The sequence below is a fragment of the Protomyctophum bolini genome, assembly GCF_963924005.1.
Source record: "Protomyctophum bolini genome assembly, chromosome: 19".
Classification (NCBI taxonomy): Eukaryota; Metazoa; Chordata; class Actinopteri; order Myctophiformes; family Myctophidae; genus Protomyctophum; species Protomyctophum bolini.
Genome location: NC_137880.1, coordinates 40,460,065 through 40,482,731, shown reverse-complemented (window position 1 = coordinate 40,482,731; position 22,667 = coordinate 40,460,065). Strand labels below are relative to the sequence as shown.

Here is a 22,667-nt window from a genome sequence, read left to right as displayed (position 1 = left end):
AATTTTTATCCCACTATTTTGTAACCCATTTTTTCATCCGGTTGGACATAATGCGTGGAAGGAACTATGTTAATTCCAACCAGTTCCTTTCCCCTCCATCAGGCGCCCCGGCTGGCCAGGGGGAGGCAGTATAGAGACCAGGATTACGGCATGTATTTATTGTGAGGGTACCTACCCTAGGGGACACGGGGAGAACATGTGAGGGTACCTATCCTAGGGGACACGGGGAGAACATGTGAGGGTACATACCCTATAGGGGACACGGGGAGAACATGTGAGGGTACCTACCCTAGGGGACACGGGGAGAACATGTGAGGGTACCTACCCTATAGGGGACACGGGGAGAACATGTGAGGGTACCTACCCTAGGGGACACGGGGAGAACATGTGAGGGTACCTACCCTATAGGGGACACGGGGAGAACATGTGAGGGTACCTACCCTATAGGGGACACGGGGAGAACATATGAGGGTACCTACCCTAGGGGACACGGGGAGAACATGTGAGGGTACCTACCCTATAGGGGACACGGGGAGAACATGTGAGGGTACCTACCCTAGGGGACACAGGGAGAACATGTGAGGGTACCTACCCTATAGGGGACACGGGGAGAACATGTGAGGGTACCTACCCTATAGGGGACACGGGGAGAACATATGAGGGTACCTACCCTAGGGGACACGGGGAGAACATGTGAGGGTACCTACCCTATAGGGGACACGGGGAGAACATATGAGGGTACCTACCCTAGGGGACACGGGGAGAACATGTGAGGGTACCTACCCTAGGGGACACGGGGAGAACATGTGAGGGTACCTACCCTAGGGGACACGGGGAGAACATGTGAGGGTACCTACCCTAGGGGACACGGGGAGAACATGTGAGGGTACCTACCCTAGGGGACACGGGGAGAACATGTGAGGGTACCTACCCTAGCACTAGCATGACTGAAGTAAAAACAGACACAAGTAGCACGTGCTTAAATCCATGTTTAGAAAATGTTTCAGATGTCAAAAACATTCTGAGATGATGGTGTGTGCGTGCGTTTCCACGCGGTGGCCACTAGTGGCCGCTGAGCAGCCTCTTGTCCTCCTTGGCGCCGTCCAGACTCCCCGCGATGCTCTGCCCGCTCTCGAACTCCAGGTTGACCTTGTTCTGCCGCAGCGTGTCCTCCACGCTGGGCCACAGGGGGGCGCTGCCGCGCAGACCGGCCGGCTGCTCTGCCGACGTCACCACCCGGTGGCTCCGCCCCTTGCGGCACCGCAGTCTGGGGGAAAAAAAGTAATGGAACATTTTTAACCTCCCGGGTTTTTTCAATCAATGAATCAACATGTACTTAAAGGAGAATTCCATACTAAAAGGCTTTCTTACCTTTCTTTGTAGTTGTTACGTCCCCACCAAAGAGGTCCAGGTGTTATTTTGTGCAAAAGCAGCTCCTTATTGGCTGTTTCCCCTACCATAAGCCCTCAATGAATTGCATTGAATGGGATGTATGGGGTGTTGTGCTAATTCGCTTATTTTCTTTTGTTGTATATATCCTCTCTTCATAATGTAAATAATAACCCAAGCGGCACACTTTACTACTTATTTCGATGGAAATAAGTGAATTAGCACAACACCCCATAGCCCCCATTCAATTAAATGCAATTAATGTAGGGCTTATGGTAGGGGAAATAGCCAATAAGGAGCTTTTTCACAAAATAACACCTGGACCTTTGGCCAAACGAGGCACGAGTGATTACTACTAATCATCATCATCATCATACTATAATTCAGTCAATGTCTGAGTGTGTGTGTGTGTGTGTGTGTGTGTCTGTCTGTCACTGTGACTGCCGTAGCTCCTCACTGCCTGCACCAATCACTCCCACTTTTCACACAGGCATTGACCTGGCCTTTACGAAGCCCTTGATTAATAATGAATTTATTAGTGAATTTTAAAAAAGCGAAAACGCACCCAGGACGCAGTACCCCCCGCGGCCACAAGGGGGGGGGGGGTACTGCGCCCGTCTCACAACGGGTAAGGGCTAATAATACTAATACTGACCTTGAGCAGAGCAGGTAGAACACCTCCACCACGTTGAGAAACAGAGACACACAGGCTACGACCAGCATGAAGATGATGAAGATGGTCTTCTCTGTGGGCCGCGACATGTAGCATTCCACCTTCAAATATATACACAGACATGTAGCATTCCACCTTAAAATATATACACAGAGACATGTAGCATTCCACCTTAAAATATATACACAGAGACATGTAGCATTCCACCTTAAAATATATACACAGAGACATGTAGCATTCCACCTTAAAATATATACACAGAGACATGTAGCATTCCACCTTAAAATATATACACAGAGACATGTAGCATTCCACCTTAAAATATATACACAGAGACATGTAGCATTCCACCTTAAAATATATACACAGAGACATGTAGCATTCCACCTTCAAATATATACACAGACATGTAGCATTCCACCTTAAAATATATACACAGAGACATGTAGCATTCCACCTTAAAATATATACACAGAGACATGTAGCATTCCACCTTAAAATATATACACAGAGACATGTAGCATTCCACCTTAAAAATATATACACAGAGACATGTAGCATTCCACCTTAAAATATATATACACAGAGATATGTAGCATTCCACCTTAAAATATATATACACAGAGACATGTAGCATTCCACCTTAAAAATATATACACAGAGATATGTAGCATTCCACCTTAATATATATATACACAGAGACATGTAGCATTCCACCTTAAAATATATACACAGAGACATGTAGCATTCCACCTTAAAATATATACACAGAGACATGTAGCATTCCACCTTAAAAATATATACACAGAGAAATGTAGCATTCCACCTTAAAATATATACACAGAGATATGTAGCATTCCACCTTAAAATATATACACAGACATGTAGCATTCCACCTTAAAATATATATACACAGAGACATGTAGCATTCCACCTTAAAATATATACACAGAGACATGTAGCATTCCACCTTAAAAAAATATATATACACAGACATGTAGCATTCCACCTTAAAATATATACACAGAGACATGTAGCATTCCACCTTAAAATATATATAAACAGAGACATGTAGCATTCCACCTTTAAAAATATATACACAGAGACATGTAGCATTCCACCTTAAAATATATATACACAGAGACATGTAGCATTCCTCCTTAAAAGTATATACACTAAAAGGGCAGGGTGTTAGGGTACTTACGGTAAAGGGGCAGGGTTTGCAGGAGCAGGGGAACATGGTGTACTTACGGTAAAAGGGCAGGGTTTTAGGGTACTTACGGTAAAAGGGCATGATTTCAGGGTACTTACGGTAAAGGGGCAGGATTTTAGGGTACTTACGGTAAAAGGGCAGGGTTTTAGGGTACTTACGGTAAAGGGGCAGGGTTTTAGGGTACTTACGGTAAAGGGGCAGGGTTTAGGGTACTTACGGTAACAGGGCAGGGTTTTAGGGTACTTACGGTAAAGGGGCAGGGTTTTAGGGTACTTACGGTAAAAGAGCAGGGTTTTAGGGTACTTACGGTAAAAGGGCAGGGTTTTAGGGTACTTACGGTAAAAGGGCAGGGTTTTAGAGTACTTACGGTAAAGGGGCAGGGTTTTAGGGTACTTACGGTAACAGGGCAGGGTTTTAGGGTACTTACGGTAAAGGGGCAGGGTTTTAGGGTACTTACGGTAAAAGGGCAGGGTTTTAGGGTACTTACGGTAAAAGGGCAGGGTTTTAGGGTACTTACGGTAAAAGGGCAGGGTTTTAGAGTACTTACGGTAAAGGGGCAGGGTTTTAGGGTACTTACGGTAACAAGGCAGGGTTTTAGGGTACTTACGGTAAAGGGGCAGGGTTTTAGGGTACTTACGGTAACGGGGCAGGGTTTTAGGGTACTTACGGTAAAGGGGCAGGGTTTTAGGGTACTTACGGTAACGGGGCAGGGTTTTAGGGTACTTACGGTAAAGGGGCAGGGTTTTAGGGTACTTACGGTAAAGGGGCAGGGTTTTAGGGTACTTACGGTAAAGGGGCAGGGTTTTAGGGTACTTACGGTAAAGGGGCAGGGTTTTAGGGTACTTACGGTAAATTTGCAGGGCTTGCGGGAGCAGGGGAACATGGGCACCATGATGAAGCCGTACAGGTAGTACTGTCCCACGATGAAGGCCGTCTCGATGACGATCTTAACGAGCAGCTGCGCCAGGTAGCTGCCCAGCAGGTTGCCTTTGATCTTCACCTGAAACACACGGTTCATAACGAGCAGCTTAACGAGCAGCTTAACGAGCAGCTTAACGAGCGGGCTGGGCCAGGTAGCTGGCCCAGCGGCCCTCACTTCACACAAGTGTGATTTTTTTGTTTTTCTTTTTAAAGGTTTATTCAGTGATTTCACTTAATTCAAATATCACTTATTTTTGTTGTTTTGTTGTGATAATCCTCTCTACTATAGAGTGTGCTGACCATATAAGGCATCGGTGTCAAAGTCAAGGCCCGCGGGCCAAATGTGGCCCGCCATGTCATTTAATGTGGCCCGCCTGCCTCAAGCTATTTTTTTTAAATAGACAAAATATAGGCTTATAAGTAAGGCTGCATGATATATCGAACATGTACCTTCATCAGAGTGGAGAATATAAGTATAAATCAAGTTGAGCAAAGCCACTCTTCTCTGCCCCTCTCTCTAACAGACACAGTTAACGATTGCTTGTTAAGTGCCTGCCAGACAGACAATCAGATGAAATGAAGGCAGGTGTAGAGTAGAGTGTAGACTAGTGAACTGAACATGTTCTCTTTATATCAAGTACTTCATACCAGCCCCTTATGAAACTACTTCTCCCCAAATCCAAATGAATTTCATTTTCCATCCTGAATGGCAGTAACTAGCATACAATGAGAACTGAGAAGATCTCCACAAAGGTTTACTCATCAAAACTGATTATATAACTGTAACCATCAAAGCATGCACTCAACATAATGGTTATGTGACCATGGCATGTGCATAATATAAAATCTTATACGTTTTATCTGATATTGATTAATATGGGGGGTGGGTTCAATTAATCGATTATTAATCGGCAGAGCTGTTGACTATTCAATTTGGCTGTTGGTCACTTTGTGGCATCCCTACAAGTTACAACAAGTGAGTAAGTGACTATCTCTCTTCCATACTGGTGTGTGGCGTCTCTTGCGTGATATGATGAAGTGGAACGGTGCCGTGCACATTATAGGGACAAAGTCGTGTGTGTGTGTGTGTGTGTGTGTGTGTGTGTGTGTGTGTGTGTGTGTGTGTGTGTGTGAGAATGTGTGAAGACCCATCTTCTCTTTCTGTCATAGTGTCATAGTGACATTGTCCTGCATCAGATCATGTCCAAATCAGGTTCTCCAATCTCCAGTAGCCTCTTCAGTTTTTTGAAGATTTTTTGAGTGGTGCAACCACTCCCTTACGGAGCTTTGTGTGGCTGGCTGGGTCTGAGCACTATGTGTGTGGCTTGCTGGCTGGCTGGGTCTGAGCACTATGTGTGTGGCTGGCTGGCTCTGAGCACTATGTATGTGGCTTGCTGGCTGGCTGGGTCTGAGCACTATGTGTGGCTTGCTGGCTGGCTGGCTGGGTCTGAGCATACATAGATAGATAGATAGATATTATAGCAGTGACTGACTGAAGGGCCTCCCACACCGTCTGCGAACGCCGCGCGTCAAAACAGCCGCCTCCATTATTTTCAATGAACCTATCGCACACCGGCGGCGTCCGACGTGCGCTAACGCGCCGCGTCGGACGGAGCTGGTGTGTGTTGGGCTTGAGACATCGAGCGTGCGTCCGCAACTGGTTGTGGCCCCCATCAAGTGACCTTTTGACCAATGCGGCCCTCGCCCCAAGTTGAGTTCGACACCCCTGATATAAGGAGTTCCTCCCTGTCCCCAGTTAACCCCTGGGGGTCAAAAAACCTTAGGGTTCGTTTTTGGCTCTCTATCCTGATTGGATGAAAGGCTTAGGTCCCAGCCAAAAACGAAACCTAAGGTCTTTTGAGTGAAATCACTGAATATACCTTTAATCAAAACAAATTGGAATTGTTTTGAAGGTGAAGGCAAAAGCAACAGCCGCTTGTTCTAAAAGGGATAGCACCAATTTAACATTTTATTGCAGCAGTGAGTCTTATACCCTCCCTCCCACTAGGGGCAGCAGTGAGTCTTACCTTGCCCTTCTCGTCGGTGTATTTGGGTCGTTTTATGGTCTTCCCTCCACCAGGGGGCGCCGGACTGGCCAGCTGCTCCCTCAGCTTGTTCTCCGCGTGCGTGACGTGCATCACGTGACCTGTGATGTCGCACACTGGGTGTAAGCACACTTGCGATTCCATGCATGGGAAAAAAAACGTTCGCGACAGGCGGCTCTTCCTGGTTTTTAGAAGCTCCGCCCACGTTTTTTTTTTCCACTTACTGAAAATAGCTGCGACGCGTTGTGAGCTTAATGTAGATCGTCTATTTTCAGCATGCAACCAGGTGTAAAGTGAATTATACTGGATCTGTTGTCCACTAGAGTCCCTTCCTGACATTTTAGTCTAGTTTTTATTTGTTGACGAAATTGTCGGTATATTTAGTCTCAGTTTTAGTCATCGTGGCTTAGTTTTCATTTAGTTTCCATGTAGTTTAAGTGGAAAAAGGTCGTCGACGAGCATTTTTCGTCATAGTTTTAGTTCGACAAAAACAACACTGCACCCAGGTAGATAAATATACATAAATAATATCTGATCTACAGACCCGGGTAGACGAATATAAATGAATAATATCTGATCTACAGACCCACGTAGATGAATATAAATGAATAATATCTGATCTACAGACCCAGGTAGACAAATATAAATGAATAATATCTGATCTACAGACCCGGGTAGACGAATATAAATGAATAATATCTGATCTACAGACCCGGGTAGACGAATATAAATGAATAATATCTGATCTACAGACCCGGGTAGACGAATATAAATGAATAATATCTGATCTACAGACCCGGGTAGACGAATATAAATGAATAATATCTGATCTACAGACCCGGGTAGACGAATATAAATAAATAATATCTGATCTACAGACCCAGGTAGATGAGTGTGGGCGTGGACACGAAGATGATCTGCAGCACCCAGAAGCGGATGTGAGAGATGGGGAAGGTTCTGTCGTAGCAGACGTTCTCACAACCGGGCTGCTGCGTGTTGCAGGTGAAGCCTGACTGCTCGTCACCTGAGAGAGGAAGAACGTTAGTCTGATGTTCTGAAGGAACCATCGATATTAGTCTGATGTTCTGAAGGAACCATCGATATTAGTCTGATGTTCTAAAGGAACCATCGATATTAGTCTGATGTTCTAAAGGAACCATCGCTATTAGTCTGATGTTCTAAAGGAACCATCGCTATTAGTCTGATGTTCTAAAGGAACCATCGCTATTAGTCTGATGTTCTAAAGGAACCATCGATATTAGTCTGATGTTCTAAAGGAACCATCGATATTAGTCTGATGTTCTGGAGGAACCATCGATGTTAGTCTGATGTTCTGCAGGACCAGAGGAACCATGGATAACATCAGTATGACCAGCTCAGTGGCCTTGTGGTTAGAGTGTCCGCCCTGAGACTGGGAGGTTGGGGGTTCGATCCCCAGGTTGGTTCTATAGTCAGGGTGGGGGTCCCCAGGTTGATTCTATAGTCAGGGTGGTGGTCCCCAGGTTGATTCTATAGTCAGGGTGGTGGTCCCCGGGTTGATTCTATAGTCAGGGTGGGGGTCCCCGGGTTGATTCTATAGTCAGGGTGGGGGTCCCCGGGTTGATTCTATAGTCAGGGTGGTGGTCCCCGGGTTGATTCTATAGTCAGGGTGGGGGTCCCCGGGTTGATTCTATAGTCAGGGTGGGGGTCCCCGGGTTGATTCTATAGTCAGGGTGGGGGTCCCCGGGTTGATTCTATAGTCAGGGTGGGGGTCCCCAGGTTGATTCTATAGTCAGGGTGGGGGTCCCCAGGTTGATTCTATAGTCAGGGTGGGGGTCCCCAGGTTGATTCTATAGTCAGGTGCATGGGGGTCCCCAGGGGGTCCCTGGTTCACAATCAGTTAAAAACCCCTGATCTAAACGACCGAAGGAACCATCGATAATAACGTAACATAATGTATAACCTATACGTACCCCAGACACCCCCCCTCTCCCCCCTTCTGTAACCAAACGTACCCCAGACACCCCCCCCCCCCTCCCCCCCTCTGTAACCAAACGTACCCCAGACACCCCCCCCCCCCCCCCTCCCCCCCTCTGTAACCAAACGTACCCCAGACGCTCTCCGCCCCCGCCCCCAACACCATGATGCGGAACAGGAACAGGACGCTCATCCAGATCTTGCCGATGACGGTGGAATGACTCTGGACCTTATCCAGCAGAGACGACAGGAAGCCCCAGTCCCCCATCTTTACGTTTAATGTTCTGTAGAAATAATAATAATAATAACAATATGTTTAGAGACGACAGGAAGCCCCAGTCCCCCATCTTTACGTTTAATGTTCTGTAGAAATAATAATAATAATAACAATATGTTTAGAGACGACAGGAAGCCCCAGTCCCCCATCTTTACGTTTAATGTTCTGTAGAAATAATAATAATAATATGTTTAGAGACGACAGGAAGCCCCAGTCCCCCATCTTTACGTTTAATGTTCTGTAGAAATAATAATAACAATAACAATATGTTTAGAGACGACAGGAAGCCCCAGTCCCCCATCTTTATGTTTAATGTTCTGTAGAAATAATAATAACAATAACAATATGTTTAGAGACGACAGGAAGCCCCAGTCCCCCATCTTTATGTTTAATGTTCTGTAGAAATAATAATAACAATAACAATATGTTTAGAGACGACAGGAAGCCCCAGTCCCCCATCTTTATGTTTAATGTTCTGTAGAAATAATAATAACAATAACAATATGTTTAGAGACGACAGGAAGCCCCAGTCCCCCATCTTTATGTTTAATGTTCTGTAGAAATAATAATAACAATAACAATATGTTTAGAGACGACAGGAAGCCCCAGTCCCCCATCTTTATGTTTAATGTTCTGTAGAAATAATAATAACAATAACAATATGTTTAGAGACGACAGGAAGCCCCAGTCCCCCATCTTTACGTTTAATGTTCTGTAGAAATAATAATAACAATATGTTTAGAGACAAGAGGAAGCCCCAGTCTCCCATCTTTACGTTTAATGTTCTGTAGAAATAATAATAACAATAACAATATGTTTAGAGACGACAGGAAGCCCCAGTCCCCCATCTTTACGTTTAATGTTCTGTAGAAATAATAATAACAATATGTTTAGAGACAAGAGGAAGCCCCAGTCTCCCATCTTTACGTTTAATGTTCTGTAGAAATAATAATAACAATAACAATATGTTTAGAGACGACAGGAAGCCCCAGTCCCCCATCTTTATGTTTAATGTTCTGTAGAAATAATAATAACAATAACAATATGTTTAGAGACGACAGGAAGCCCCAGTCCCCCATCTTTACGTTTAATGTTCTGTAGAAATAATAATAACAATATGTTTAGAGACAAGAGGAAGCCCCAGTCTCCCATCTTTACGTTTAATGTTCTGTAGAAATAATAATAACAATAACAATATGTTTAGAGACGACAGGAAGCCCCAGTCCCCCATCTTTACGTTTAATGTTCTGTAGAAATAATAATAACAATAACAATATGTTTAGAGACGACAGGAAGCCCCAGTCGCCCATCTTTACGTTTAATGTTCTGTAGAAATAATAATAACAATAACAATATGTTTAGAGACAAGAGGAGGCCCCAGTCGCCCATCTTTACTGCTCTGTGGTCTGTGGAATAAATAATAATAATACAATATGTTTAGAGACAACATCGCGCAGAGGAGAAAAACCTTTTTTTCTTTGTTTTTTCCCCAAAATGAGTTAATATCACATGCAGACTCTTCACATACTAGAGCATGTCTGAAATATATATGAAATAAATGCTTAAACATGTAGCTAGGTGTAATGTTAGAGACCACAGAAGACATGTAAATATTAAATAAATGCTTAAACATGTAGCTAGGTGTAATGTTGGAGACCACAGAAGACATGTAAATATGAAATAAATGCTTAAACATGTAGCTATAGGTGTAATGTTAGAGACCACAGAAGACATGTAAATATGAAATAAATGCTTAAACATGTAGCTATAGGTGTAATGTTAGAGACCACAGAAGACATGTAAATATGAAATAAATGCTTAAACATGTAGCTATAGGTGTAATGTTAGAGACCACAGAAGACATGTAAATATGAAATAAATGCTTAAACATGTAGCTAGGTGTAATGTTAGAGACCACAGAAGACATGAAATAAATGCGTAAACATGTAGCTAGGTGTAATGTTAGAGACCACAGAAGACATGTAAATATTAAATAAATGCTTAAACATGTAGCTAGGTGTAATGTTACAGTCCACAGAAGACATGTAAATATGAAATAAATGCGTAAACATGTAGCTATAGGTGTAATGTTAGAGACCACAGAAGACATGTAAATATGAAATAAATGCTTAAACATGTAGCTATAGGTTTAATGTTAGAGACCACAGAAGACATGTAAATATGAAATAAATGCTTAAACATGTAGCTATAGGTGTAATGTTAGAGACCACAGAAGACATGTAAATATGAAATAAATGCTTAAACATGTAGCTAGGTGTAATGTTAGAGACCACAGAAGACATGAAATAAATGCGTAAACATGTAGCTAGGTGTAATGTTAGAGACCACAGAAGACATGTAAATATTAAATGAATGCTTAAACATGTAGCTAGGTGTAATGTTGGAGACCACAGAAGACATGTAAATATGAAATAAATGCTTAAACATGTAGCTATAGGTGTAATGTTAGAGACCACAGAAGACATGTAAATATGAAATAAATGCTTAAACATGTAGCTATAGGTGTAATGTTAGAGACCACAGAAGACATGTAAATATGAAATAAATGCTTAAACATGTAGCTATAGGTGTAATGTTAGAGACCACAGAAGTGAACCTTTCAAGCCTGTTTTCTCAACTCGCTGTTTCTCTGCAAGACATTACTCTATAAGCCATATCTCCACAACTGGAGGGTCAAACTGAACAACCAATATGTCAATTTGAAGCTATGATTCCCTGCTTTTAAAAAAACAATCCAATGGCAGTCCCTCAGTCAAATGTAGTCACAAATGTCTAACCCCTTCAGACTGAGGTGATTCCACACCTCTGTCGACGTCGTTATGTTTACACAAACTCTTCATTCAAATTCAAAAAGCATAACAAATATCAGATCTACAAAACAAACAGATATCAGATCTACAAAACAAACAAAACCGTGTCGCCTCCTGCCACATTTTGAACTGTGACCTTTGACCCCATGGTTGTTTGTGACCTGGACACGCCCAGAGGTCGCCCGGGGTCGTCACAATACGTCTCAGTCGATTCAACGAACACGTCTAGAATATTAATGTGTCAATATTCTGTCAATATTACCCTATATGTCAATATTCTGTCAATGAGGTTCACTCAGGTCAAAAACGCTTTTGAACAGGAATGTGATTTAAACATTAAAACGGGATTCAAGTCCCTTGCTGGATAAACTGGAGCATTTTCTGAACCCAATCATTTAGACGTACGTGAGGAACTGATTCCACAAAAATGTCTTCTAAATCATGACAGTTTTCTGAGAAACCTGTTTCCTGTGGTCCTCAAAATATTGACCTCCGTCTGAAAATATGTCATTCCTCCCCAGAAGCAAAGCCATGTACAGTACGGTACGGTACGGTACGGTACAGTACAGTACAGTACAGTACAGTACAGTACAGTACAGTAGTGTGTACAGTATGTAATGTTTCAGATTCACAGTCTGAATACTTATCTTAATCTGAATGCTCTCTTCATACAATTTACAATTCAGGCATTTATCAGACGCTCTTAATCCAGAGCGATTTACATTAAGCAAGAACAAAAAAGCATGGGAATACGTCACATAAAAAGCATTTATCATGAAACATGCGTAAGCTAAGAACGTAACAGTGGAAAATCTATATAATGAAACTATACATATAAACTATACATATATACTATACTGTGCTATACATATGTACTATGACGTGCTACGACTACATACAATGCAATTATAGTGCTGTCTACATAACATGCTATAAGTCTGTATCAAATGCTATCTACAGTAAGTCTACATAAAGTGCTATCTAAGGGGGTATAAGTGTTAAGGGCCATGATGGAGTCTGACAAGGTGGCTTTTCAGACTTATCTCCTCGCAAAGAATTACATTTTGAAACGACAATTAAATGAACATGAATAGTAAAATAAGCGTGCGTGGGTGTGTGTGTGTCTGTCTGTGTGTGTGTGTGTGTGTGTGTGTGTGTGTGTGTGTGTGTGTGTGTGTGTGTCTGTGTGTATGTTTGTGTCTGTGTCTCTCGGTGTGTGTGTCTGTGTGTGTGTGTGTGTGTGTGTGTGTGTGTGTGTGTGTGTGTGTGTGTGTGTGTGTGTGTGTGTGTGTGTGTCTGTGTGTGTGTGTGTGTGTGTGTCTGTGTCTGTGGCTGTGTCTCTGTGTGTGTGTGTGTGTGTGTGTGTGTGTGTGTGTGTGTGTCTGTGTCTGTGTGTGTGTGTGTGTGTGTGTGTGTGTGCGCGTGCGTCCTATACCTGCTTTGCAGTCGGAGAGATGTTCTGTCGTGTCTGTCGACGAAGAGTTAACTGAACTGGACGGCCGTTGGACCTTGGAGTTTTTAGGACAGTTCTGCTGAGGGGGCCGGATCACAGGTGTGTGTGTGTGTGTGTGTGTGTGTGTGTGTGTGTGTGTGTGTGTGTGTGTGTGTGTGTGTGTGTGTGTGTGTGTGTGTGTGTGTGTGTGTGTGTGTGTGTGTGTGTGTGTGTGTGTGTGTGTGTGTGTGTGTGTGTGTGTGTGTGTGTGTGTGTGTGTGTGTGTGTGTGTGTGTGTGTGTGTGTGTGTGTGTGTGTGTGTGTTGCGTAACTCCCCACTGTCATGTTCACACTATCAGCAAACTTCAAAACTTGGACCAAAAACAGAAACCGGGCGTGTAATGATTGACAGATATGTCTTGGTCATAATGATTGACATACGTTTTGGTCATATATAGTGATTGTGTATACGAAGGGTTAATCTCAGAAATGTCTGACTTTATAATCTCACAGATTTCCGCACATTATCGACGATTTATTTATTTTTTTCATTTTTTTATGAAATCTCTTTTTTTTTTTTCTCCCCCCGAAATCTCAGAGATGAATCTCTCGCATTTCTGTGAGTTTTTTTTTTTAATCATAAATTTGCGTATTATTTTCCCGGAGATTTCTGAGATTAATGTCAGAAAATGTTCTCATGGAGATGGCAGTAACAACCCTTGGTATTATTGTTTGACATCTGGAGCATTTTATAAAAACCTTAAACATTTTAGTTTTCTAATGTATGGAATTTCGTAGATTTTTCTGTTATTTCTTCACAAAAGTACTGACAATATTTACACCTTTTTCTTTTTCTTTTTAAGTTTAAATGAAAAGCAAAATGTAGGAAATTGTAGAGAAATACTGGGACCCACTTTCTTTTTCCTCGAGCCAAAGAATGGGTCCCGAACCACTGTTTGTCTAGAAGACCACCAGGGGTCCCCAAACCTTATCAAGGACCCCCAGGGGTCCCCAAACCTTATCAAGGACCCCCAAGACCAGGGGTCCCCAAACCTTATCAAGGACCCCCAAGACCAGGGGTCCCCAAACCTTATCAAGGACCCCCAAGACCAGGGGTCCCCAAACCTTATCAAGGACCCCCAAGTTGACACTAATTATCCCTCCGGATCCATTTGAAAACATATGACAGGGACCCCCGTTTGAAAACATATGACAGGGACCCCCATTTGAAAACATATGACAGGGACCCCCCCATTTGAAAACATATGACAGGGACCCCCATTTGAAAACATATGACAGGGACCCCCCCATTTGAAAACATATGACAGGGACCCCCATTTGAAAACATATGCCAGGGACCCCCATTTGAAAACATATGCCAGGGACCCCCATTTGAAAACATATGACAGGGACCCCCCCATTTGAAATTGTCTTGTCTTAAATTGTTTTATATACTGTATGTAATCTCGTCAGCATCGAAAATGAGGGAGAACCTCAATTGCTCTTTCGAGAATACATAAAGGTTCAATCAATCAGGATCAATCAATCAATCAATCAAGGACCCCCAGTTTGACATGCATTAGTCTACGGACCCCCCCATTTAATTGCATTTCTATCCTCGGGGAGGCAGGCAGGATGGGATGATTGACAGACAGACAGACAGACAGACAGACAGACACACCTGAACTGACTCACCACTGATTGGACTCTGAGCCGGGCGTGGCCACACCTTTAATCGATAATAATCTGTGTGTGTGTGTGTGTGTGTGTGTGTGTGTGTGTGTGTGTGTGTGTGTGTGTTGTTCTGACGTTGCAACGTGCGCGAGCTGCGAGCGTGTCAGTGTTTTTTCACACACAACCATCTTTTCATCATGTGTTTTTTTTTCCCTCCACAGATTCCTGTCCTCTGTCGTGGGATCCAAACACAGCGAACAGAAGTCTCATCCTGTCAGAGAACAACAGGAGAGTGACTCCTGTACGCTGCCCATCCAGACAGGTTTACCTCTTGGTTTAATGTGTTGAGTAGACAATCTCTGTCACGGTGGCACAGTTGGTAGTGCTGTCGCCTCACAGCTAGAAGGTCCTGGGTTCGATTCCCGCTGGGGACGCTGTGGGCACTGGCGGCGTGTTCCCTCCTCCGCGTCATCAGTGCCAATACCCGAGGCGGGGGTTGGCGAAAGGGCCTTTCTGTGTGGAGTTTGCATGTTCTCCCCGTGTCCCCTAGGGTAGGTACCCTCACATGTTCTCCCCGTGTCCCCTAGGGTAGGTACCCTCACATGTTCTCCCCGTGTCCCCTAGGGTAGATACCCTCACATGTTCTCCCCGTGTCCCCTAGGGTAGGTACCCTCACATGTTCTCCCCGTGTCCCCTAGGGTAGATACCCTCACATGGTCTCCCCGTGTCCCCTAGGGTAGATACCCTCACAAAAACATGCAGTAATCCTGGTCTCTAAAACTGCCAGCCGGGGCGCCTGATGGAGGGGAAAGGAACTGGTCGGAATAACGTGACCCTTCCACGCGCTACGTCCGGCCGGGGAAATTCCCCTCTGTCAGGTGAAAAGAAGCAGCTTGGACTCCTCATGCATAGAAGGAGGCATGAGGTCAGTCCGCTGCCCCCCCAGGTTGGCAGAGGAAGTGTAGCGCCCAGGATTACATTAGATAATTGGCACTGGGTGAAAAGAAAACTGGGTTACAAAATCGTGGGATAAAATTATTAAAAAAAGACAATCTCTGTCTCTCCTGTCTCCTGTCTCAGCTCGTTACTTTGAAGTGGAATGGAGTGGAGAGGTGGTTGGTATAGCAGTATGTCAGGATGACGTCAACAGAACGGACCATCTGTTAGCATCCTTTGGACAGTAAGTAAGAAACGCTACAGTGTAGTAGAGGGTTTAAGAGCTTGAACATGTTCACCAGATCTCTGCTGCTGTACCTTCATAAACACTTAACCCTGCATACCGAGGTCGTGTGAAGGTCGTCCTCACGGTGTGAAGGAGACTCATTGGCTGCGTCCGAATTGCTAGGGTTGTTCCCTACTCCCTATCCCCCATACAGGGATCCAGATTCTAGTGGACTCTATAGTGATGATTTGGGACAATACTCCCTGTATGGGGATCCAGACTCTAGTGGACTCTATAGTGATGATTTGGGACAATACTCCCTGTATGGGGATCCAGACTCTAGTGGACTCTATAGTGATGATTTGGGACAATACTCCCTGTATGGGGAGCACCGACTCTGACGTCAATATCGATAGAGGGCGCTGTAGTTCCGCGGGTTCATGTACTTTTTATTTGCATGAAATCCCCATTAGGTTTTTTCAGATCGCCTCATAAAGAACTGTTTGAAAAATAAACAAATCATCCCGGCCGTTTCACTCATTTGGATATGAAGAATCAACTGACTACAAGAAACCAATCAAAACGCTGCTGCTGAATTTCCGCTAGGAACAGACTGTATCAAATAAGTCTGGCTGTCACCTCCCTGCAAGGACAGTTCGTAAAGTTATTTTTAAATAGGTTAATGAAAATATGTTTGCAGGCATTTAGGCCTAAATATCTATGATAAAAAGGTTATTTAGGATAATGGATATAGTCTAATATTAATTTATTGATAATAATCATAGGCCCATTGTTATGGGAAAACAGTGCACAACCTTGACAATATATGAAAATATCAGCAGCATGATTTAATCTTAACCACATGAACCCCCGCTAATCCTGGGGCGGGGGGGATACGGCAAAAATCGCCGATCTAAGCAACGCGCGACGTCCGTGTTGTGAGCTTGTATACTTTTACTTGGGTACTTTTGGTAAAGAATTACCAAAAGTAGCCGATCTACAAGCTCTGCTCACAATACGGACGTTTGGTGTTAACAGAAACAGCAGTCCAATAAATGACTGCCTACACAATGAAGTTTTAATGCATTTATCGCAATTCAATGAAATAATGTTAGATAGCATATTCATGGCAGGAATGAATGAATATTAATAAAACATATGTTCGGACACAATTAATATGTGTCTCACATGCATGTATTTAGCCTACGTTTGTGATAAAGAATCTCACAAATATATTCTACAGCAAGCAACTGATTGCTCTCCTAACGTCATGCGCTGGGCCTGGGTGATACAATGAATCAGATTAGTAATACTATTGCAAACGAGTAGATTTATTATAAATAAAATAAAACAATTTCAAATAAATGCACAGATCATTTGTCTCGAGATCTGTAGCTTCGAGATCCGCCAGGGAAGAAAAGAGGGGAAAACGAAAGTTTAAAAAGTACATTTGTGTTGATTTCTTTCGCTGGTTCAACTTCTGCCTCTTCTGAGTTGGAGCGCAATGAGCGCATGCATGCAGAAGCAGCGCACGTGCGCAAACGCGTGCATGTGCGCTCAAGAGCGAGCTTGCGCAATGCATTATGGGGCAGATTTGCTTCGCTGTGTTTTTGTAGTGACCATCGGATGCTCCCTACAATTCCCGGTGCATTGTGGGATACTTCAGTCCACTACGTTAGGGTGCAAAAATGCTCACTACATATTCGGACACTATAACAAAATGGCGGAACCTCAAAGTAGTGCACTATATGGGGCATAGGGAATGATTTCGGACGCAGCCATTGTGTTTCCACACATATCATAGAAACACAGAACACCTGCTGGGGGATCTACATGCACCCCCCACCTGTGGCTCCCCCTTGTGGAGGAAACGGGTCCTGACACTGTAGTTGGTTCATAGGGTTTTAGTCTAATGCATTCTATTGGTTCATAGGGTTTTATTGTAATGCATTCTAACATCTAGCTTGGACTCCTCATGCATAGAAGGAAGCATGAGGTCAGTCCGCTGCCCTCCCCAGGTTGGCAGAGGAAGTGTAGCGCCCAGGACTACATTAGATAATTTACTAAATTGGGTGAAGAAAATGGGTTGCAAAATCGTGAGATAAAAAAAGAAAAATACAAAAACAAACATGTGTGAAGCAAAAAGGAAGCAAAAAGGGAAAGGATACATATACAGTGAGGGGAAAAGGGGGGGGGGGGCGGTGGGGGGGATTCAGATTTTACAGAGGCCAGTTTCGAATTGCAGTCCATTTGGTTTCATTCTATCTCAAGAGTCTAATATCTAATAAGGGTCCATTTGGTTAAACTCATATCTGCATGCGGACCACCTGGAACCACCCCAAGGACCACTGGTGGACTGGCTTATTTGAGCTGCTTAAAGGAATTGATGGAATTGCCTGCGTGTAATTTCACTTTGATGTTTCTTGATAAAGCATGGCTAGTAGTTTTGTGTGATATGAAGCTTTTATTTGGCTGAGTATTTCCAATTGTACATTTGTACTCTATTACGTGTGTGTGGCATGCTGCGATATTTGGACAGCTTGTAGATCTGCTATTTGTATGCATTCCATACAAATCCTCCCCTCCCATGGGTCCACAGTTGTGCAACATTTTGATTTGGATTGGACGCACACACGCACACACACACACACACACGAGTCAAAATGACTAATTGACATCACCAGCTGCTGGATTGGAAGTGACTGTTGAGTTGTGTTGTGTTGCATATGTTTCCTTCCTTGTGTACAACATATAGACCATGTTGAAGTAACAACACGAGAGAACTAAAATGTTTTTTAATGTGTTAATGTATTGACACTGTGCGGAAGCTAAATTATTTGTGGGTCACCACCCGGCCTGTCTGATCTGCAGTGTTGTTGGCAATCCTGTTGATTGGGAAGGTGCCAAAGCACTGTAGAGGGGCGTTCATGTTCATAGTTGTTTGGTGTTTCTGTTTAGTCTTTTTGAGTGGGGCAACCACGGCCATTTTATAAGTTAATGGCAACTTCCCATCTTCCCATTTTAAATCACAACTTAAAACATTTTTATATTCACAAGCCTTTGCATCACCGACATGATCTTAGAAATCACTTATAATAAAAAATAATCACCTGCAAGGACACAGAGTAACTCGTAACAACATGTCTACAGTGGATTTTTTATGAAACAAACACTTTTGAGGATAGAAAGAGAATAATTCAAGCTTTCCGTAACAGCTGCAACGTTGGTGAGTTTGACCTTGTTTAATACAATCAGAGAGGACTTTTCTGTTTGGATGAATGGGCTGTCTATGGAAGTTGCGCCTTGTTAGCACCTTGCCATTAGAGAGTGTGTGTGTGTGTGTGTGTGTGTGTGTAAATAGTGTGTGTTCACCACCAGGTGTCACTGTTGCACAGCCTAAAGGCCTATTCATAGTCTGGATTTTCGGTGGTGAGGTGACCACCGCTCCGGTGGTGAGCTGACCACCGGAGCTGACATGACGTTGAGCGGTGGTGAGTAAAAACAGAGAGAAGGGCTGTGACGTCATGTTGTAGTTCGGTGGTCACCTAACCACCGAAAATCCAGACTATGAATGGGCCTTAACACACAGACAGATACAGTACAGCACCACTCACTCCAGACGGGTCAGATTGTGTTGGGAGTTTGGAAGCACTCGTTGTTGTTAACCCGGCGGCGCTGCTGCCTCCTGCATTATGTGCACATTCAAACGGGTTGATATGCAAGGCCGTTCAGTGACTTGAAACGAGCGCTACCTGCACAGCATTTCTTGACAGAAAATAGCTCATAATAAATAACATGTCTGCGCTGTTTTAATCAAGTACATTTTGAAATCCGGACCATATTTCGACATCGAAGCATTGATGCTTTTGCTTAAAACGGATAGTTCACAATGGTTTTAACTTGAGCTGTATGAAATACTTGCCATTTAATATAGTTGTTGCAACTGTATTGATCGATTGCCAGAGTCTCGTGGTGGGAGTTCTGCTCTGGTTTTGGTGAATATTAATCCATTCTGGACGGGAACCCCTTTTGGTGTTTTAACTAAGCATTATGTTATACTTTAGCTATTGAAAAATAGCAGATATACAAGCTCGCTACGAGCTTGTAGGTCTGCTATTTTTTTTTTATTGTGAAAATGCTGCACACATCTTTGAATATAATATTCTTTCAGAAGACTTTTTTTTATTTCGACGTCAGGCCTAAATGGGTTAAAGGGACACATCACCCTTTTTTGCAAAAACATAATATGTTAATGACGATTAGAAGATTTAGAACACTTTCCGTGGGGTCTTTATGTGTGTAATATAATATGTGGTTTTAATATTTGAGCAGTGGGCCCAGTGTCTTTGATGTCATGGACACTGGGCTCACTTCCTTCCTGGACTACAATTCCCATAATGCTTTGGTGCACTGCTCCTCCTTGTGGATAGAGAGAGGGCTGTCTTACTGAGACAACATGTAGTCCAGGAAGTAAGTGTTCATGACATCATAGACACTGCTAAAATCTAAAATATCTAAAACCACATATTACACTCGTAAAGACCCGAAAGGAAAGTGTTCTAAATCTTCTAAACAAATATTGTTTTGCAAACGGGGTGAAGTTTCCCTTCATTTTCCGGTCATTTTGTGGGGGGCACTGGGGTAAAATAAATGTGTTTTCTACCACTGCCTTTTCGACCAATGACAAAGCTTCTAGGAACATCTTCGAATGCCCCTAGATGTGTCACAGAGACATAACATTTTTTTTAGCGTTTTACTCATATCTGGCTGTCTGAATATACCAAAAAAATAAAATCAAAAAATGTCCTTAACATTTTGAGAAATATTGCTTCTAGCAGCTTTAATTCTCAGGGCTTTTGCTAATCCAGTCCCAATGCAATGCCCATATATGGAGTGTCACGGCAGCCTCCGTGTCGCTCTATGTTCTCGCTTGTGTCACGAGGCGTGACGGACTGATGCCCGTATATGGTGGAGTGACTGATGGGTCACGCCACGGGTTTTGCCGGTTTTCATAGTAATCTACGGTCGCAATTATTATGCAGAATGTCCCATTTATTTCACACACGTTTTCAAATGTATAAATTGTATACAGATATTTTGAAAATGGCAGATCTATACAAACTAAACAATGTGTCACATCGCATGCTTGTAGATCAGCAATTTTCGTAGTGTTAATGTGGTTGATGTGTGTTTTGTACTAATGATCTAAATCAGTGGTTCTCAACCAGTGGTCCGGGGACCACCAGTGGTCCTTGAGAGGGTTCCAGCTAGGTGGTCCCCAGCTAAATGATGGATAGTTGGTAACCAAATGAACCCTTATAGAGCGTTGCCGTTTTCATGACGACGAGAGACCCGGAAAAGAATAATGTTCATTTTCCTCATAGACTTTTCAAAAAGTGTTTATTTAAAGATGTTTAAGCCGCGGACAGAGCCAACTCAAGTGTTCAGAAATCATGACGAGTTGGCTTTGTCCACGGCGTAAACGTCTTTAAATGAATACTTTTTGAAAAGTCTGAGGGGAGAAAATAAAACATTCCGGGTCTCTCGAGGGAGCGGGACTGCAACGCTCTATAGATCTTTAACTCTTGAGAGCGTAAAATGAAACCAAATATTTGGTTTCATTTTACACTCAAGAGTTAAATTATTGTTAAACATCTGCATTACTTAATTTACAAGAAGTCTATACCCAATTAGAGAATATAAAATAATTGTTATTTTGATCAACATCTGCCTGCTATATCTCCTACAGTATAATTATATATATATATATATATATATATATATATATATATATATATATATATATATATATATATATATATATAATATAATAATGGTACCAACATCAATACAGCATGGAATGATGGACAACATCTTATCCAACGACACCAAAATATTCCTTAGTTTTGGGTCTGAGAGGCTAAATGTAGTCAAATGGTGGTTCCGTGGCTCAAATGGCCCCTCACTTCACACAGGTGTGATTCTTTTTCACACATTGAGGGCGGGAATCCCTTTTGGTGTTAAGCAATATGTTAGATCTACAAGCTCATGTGCCGCGCTATGAGCTTGTAGTTCTGCTATTTTTTTTTAAATCGTGGAAAATGTGGCACAAATCTTTGAATATATTATTTCAGAGCGAACGTTTTTAACTCAAATCTTTGCTTCTGGGGGGCGGGGGGGTCCTTGGAACAGCATATTTTCAGATGAGGGTCCTTGACATGAAAATGTTTGAGAACCACTGACATAGAAACATGAGTTTTTTTCAGAAAACTGTCAGGATTTAGAAGGCATTTGTAGAATTGTCCTCAGGTCTAATCCTTTTTTCTTTGTTTATTTTTTAAAGGAAAACGATGCCTGGAGCCCTTGTCTGGAGCCCTTGTCTGGAGCCCTTGTCTGGAGCCCTTGTCTGGAGCCCTTGTCTGGAGCCCTTGTCTGGAGCCCTTGTCTGGAGCCCTTGTCTGGAACCCTTGTCTGGAGCCCTTGCCTGGAGCCCTTGTCTGGAGCCCTTGTCTGGAGCCCTTGTCTGGAGCCCTTGTCTGGAGCCCTTGTCTGGAGCCCTTGTCTGGAACCCTTGTCTGGAGCCCTTGTCTGGAGCCCTTGTCTGGAGCCCTCCTCAGAACGGCGGTGGGGGAGAGGTACAGATTTGATATTACATATACTTTTTGGGGTCCTTGACATGAAATATTGAGCACCACTGATACAGAGAAAAATAGGGTTTTTCTGGAAAATGTCAGGATTTTGAAGATTTTTTTTAAAAATTCAGGCCTAAACGGGTTAATACTTCTGCAAAACAAATGCTTACCACTAGCTTTCTTCACAAATGTGTTCATAAAGGTGAATACGATCACAAATAAATGTGTTCCCACCCCAGGGGTCCTTGGGGGGTTTCCAGGGGCTACCCCAATAAAATTAGTTAATGCAGTAAATCATTTTAACCACTATTGGTTGTGCCTGCTATTTTCTGATTTGGATAAATTCTTTCCATCTTGACCAAGTGGTGAAAAAATGTGTTGCGGAGGATGAGAAACATTGAGAAACATTAGCAAATTGCGGAGTGTTGCGGAGGATTCTTCCAAAAATTCAAAAAACGATGG

At 43.0% G+C, this 22,667-nt stretch overlaps 1 protein-coding gene across 1 annotated transcript; it reads right to left on the bottom strand.

Annotated features, from left to right (window-relative positions):
* Positions 1-1,062: 1,062 nt before the first annotated feature.
* LOC308334233 (gap junction Cx32.2 protein-like) lies at positions 1,063-8,465 on the bottom strand (the record flags this gene model as incomplete). The annotated part of the gene is made up of 6 exons (XM_080790871.1): positions 1,063-1,267; positions 2,045-2,163; positions 4,123-4,275; positions 6,224-6,342; positions 7,122-7,265; positions 8,330-8,465. The coding sequence occupies 6 exons, from the start codon at positions 8,463-8,465 to the stop codon at positions 1,063-1,065; spliced, it is 876 nt and encodes a 291-aa protein (XP_080646997.1).
* Positions 8,466-22,667: the final 14,202 nt, after the last annotated feature.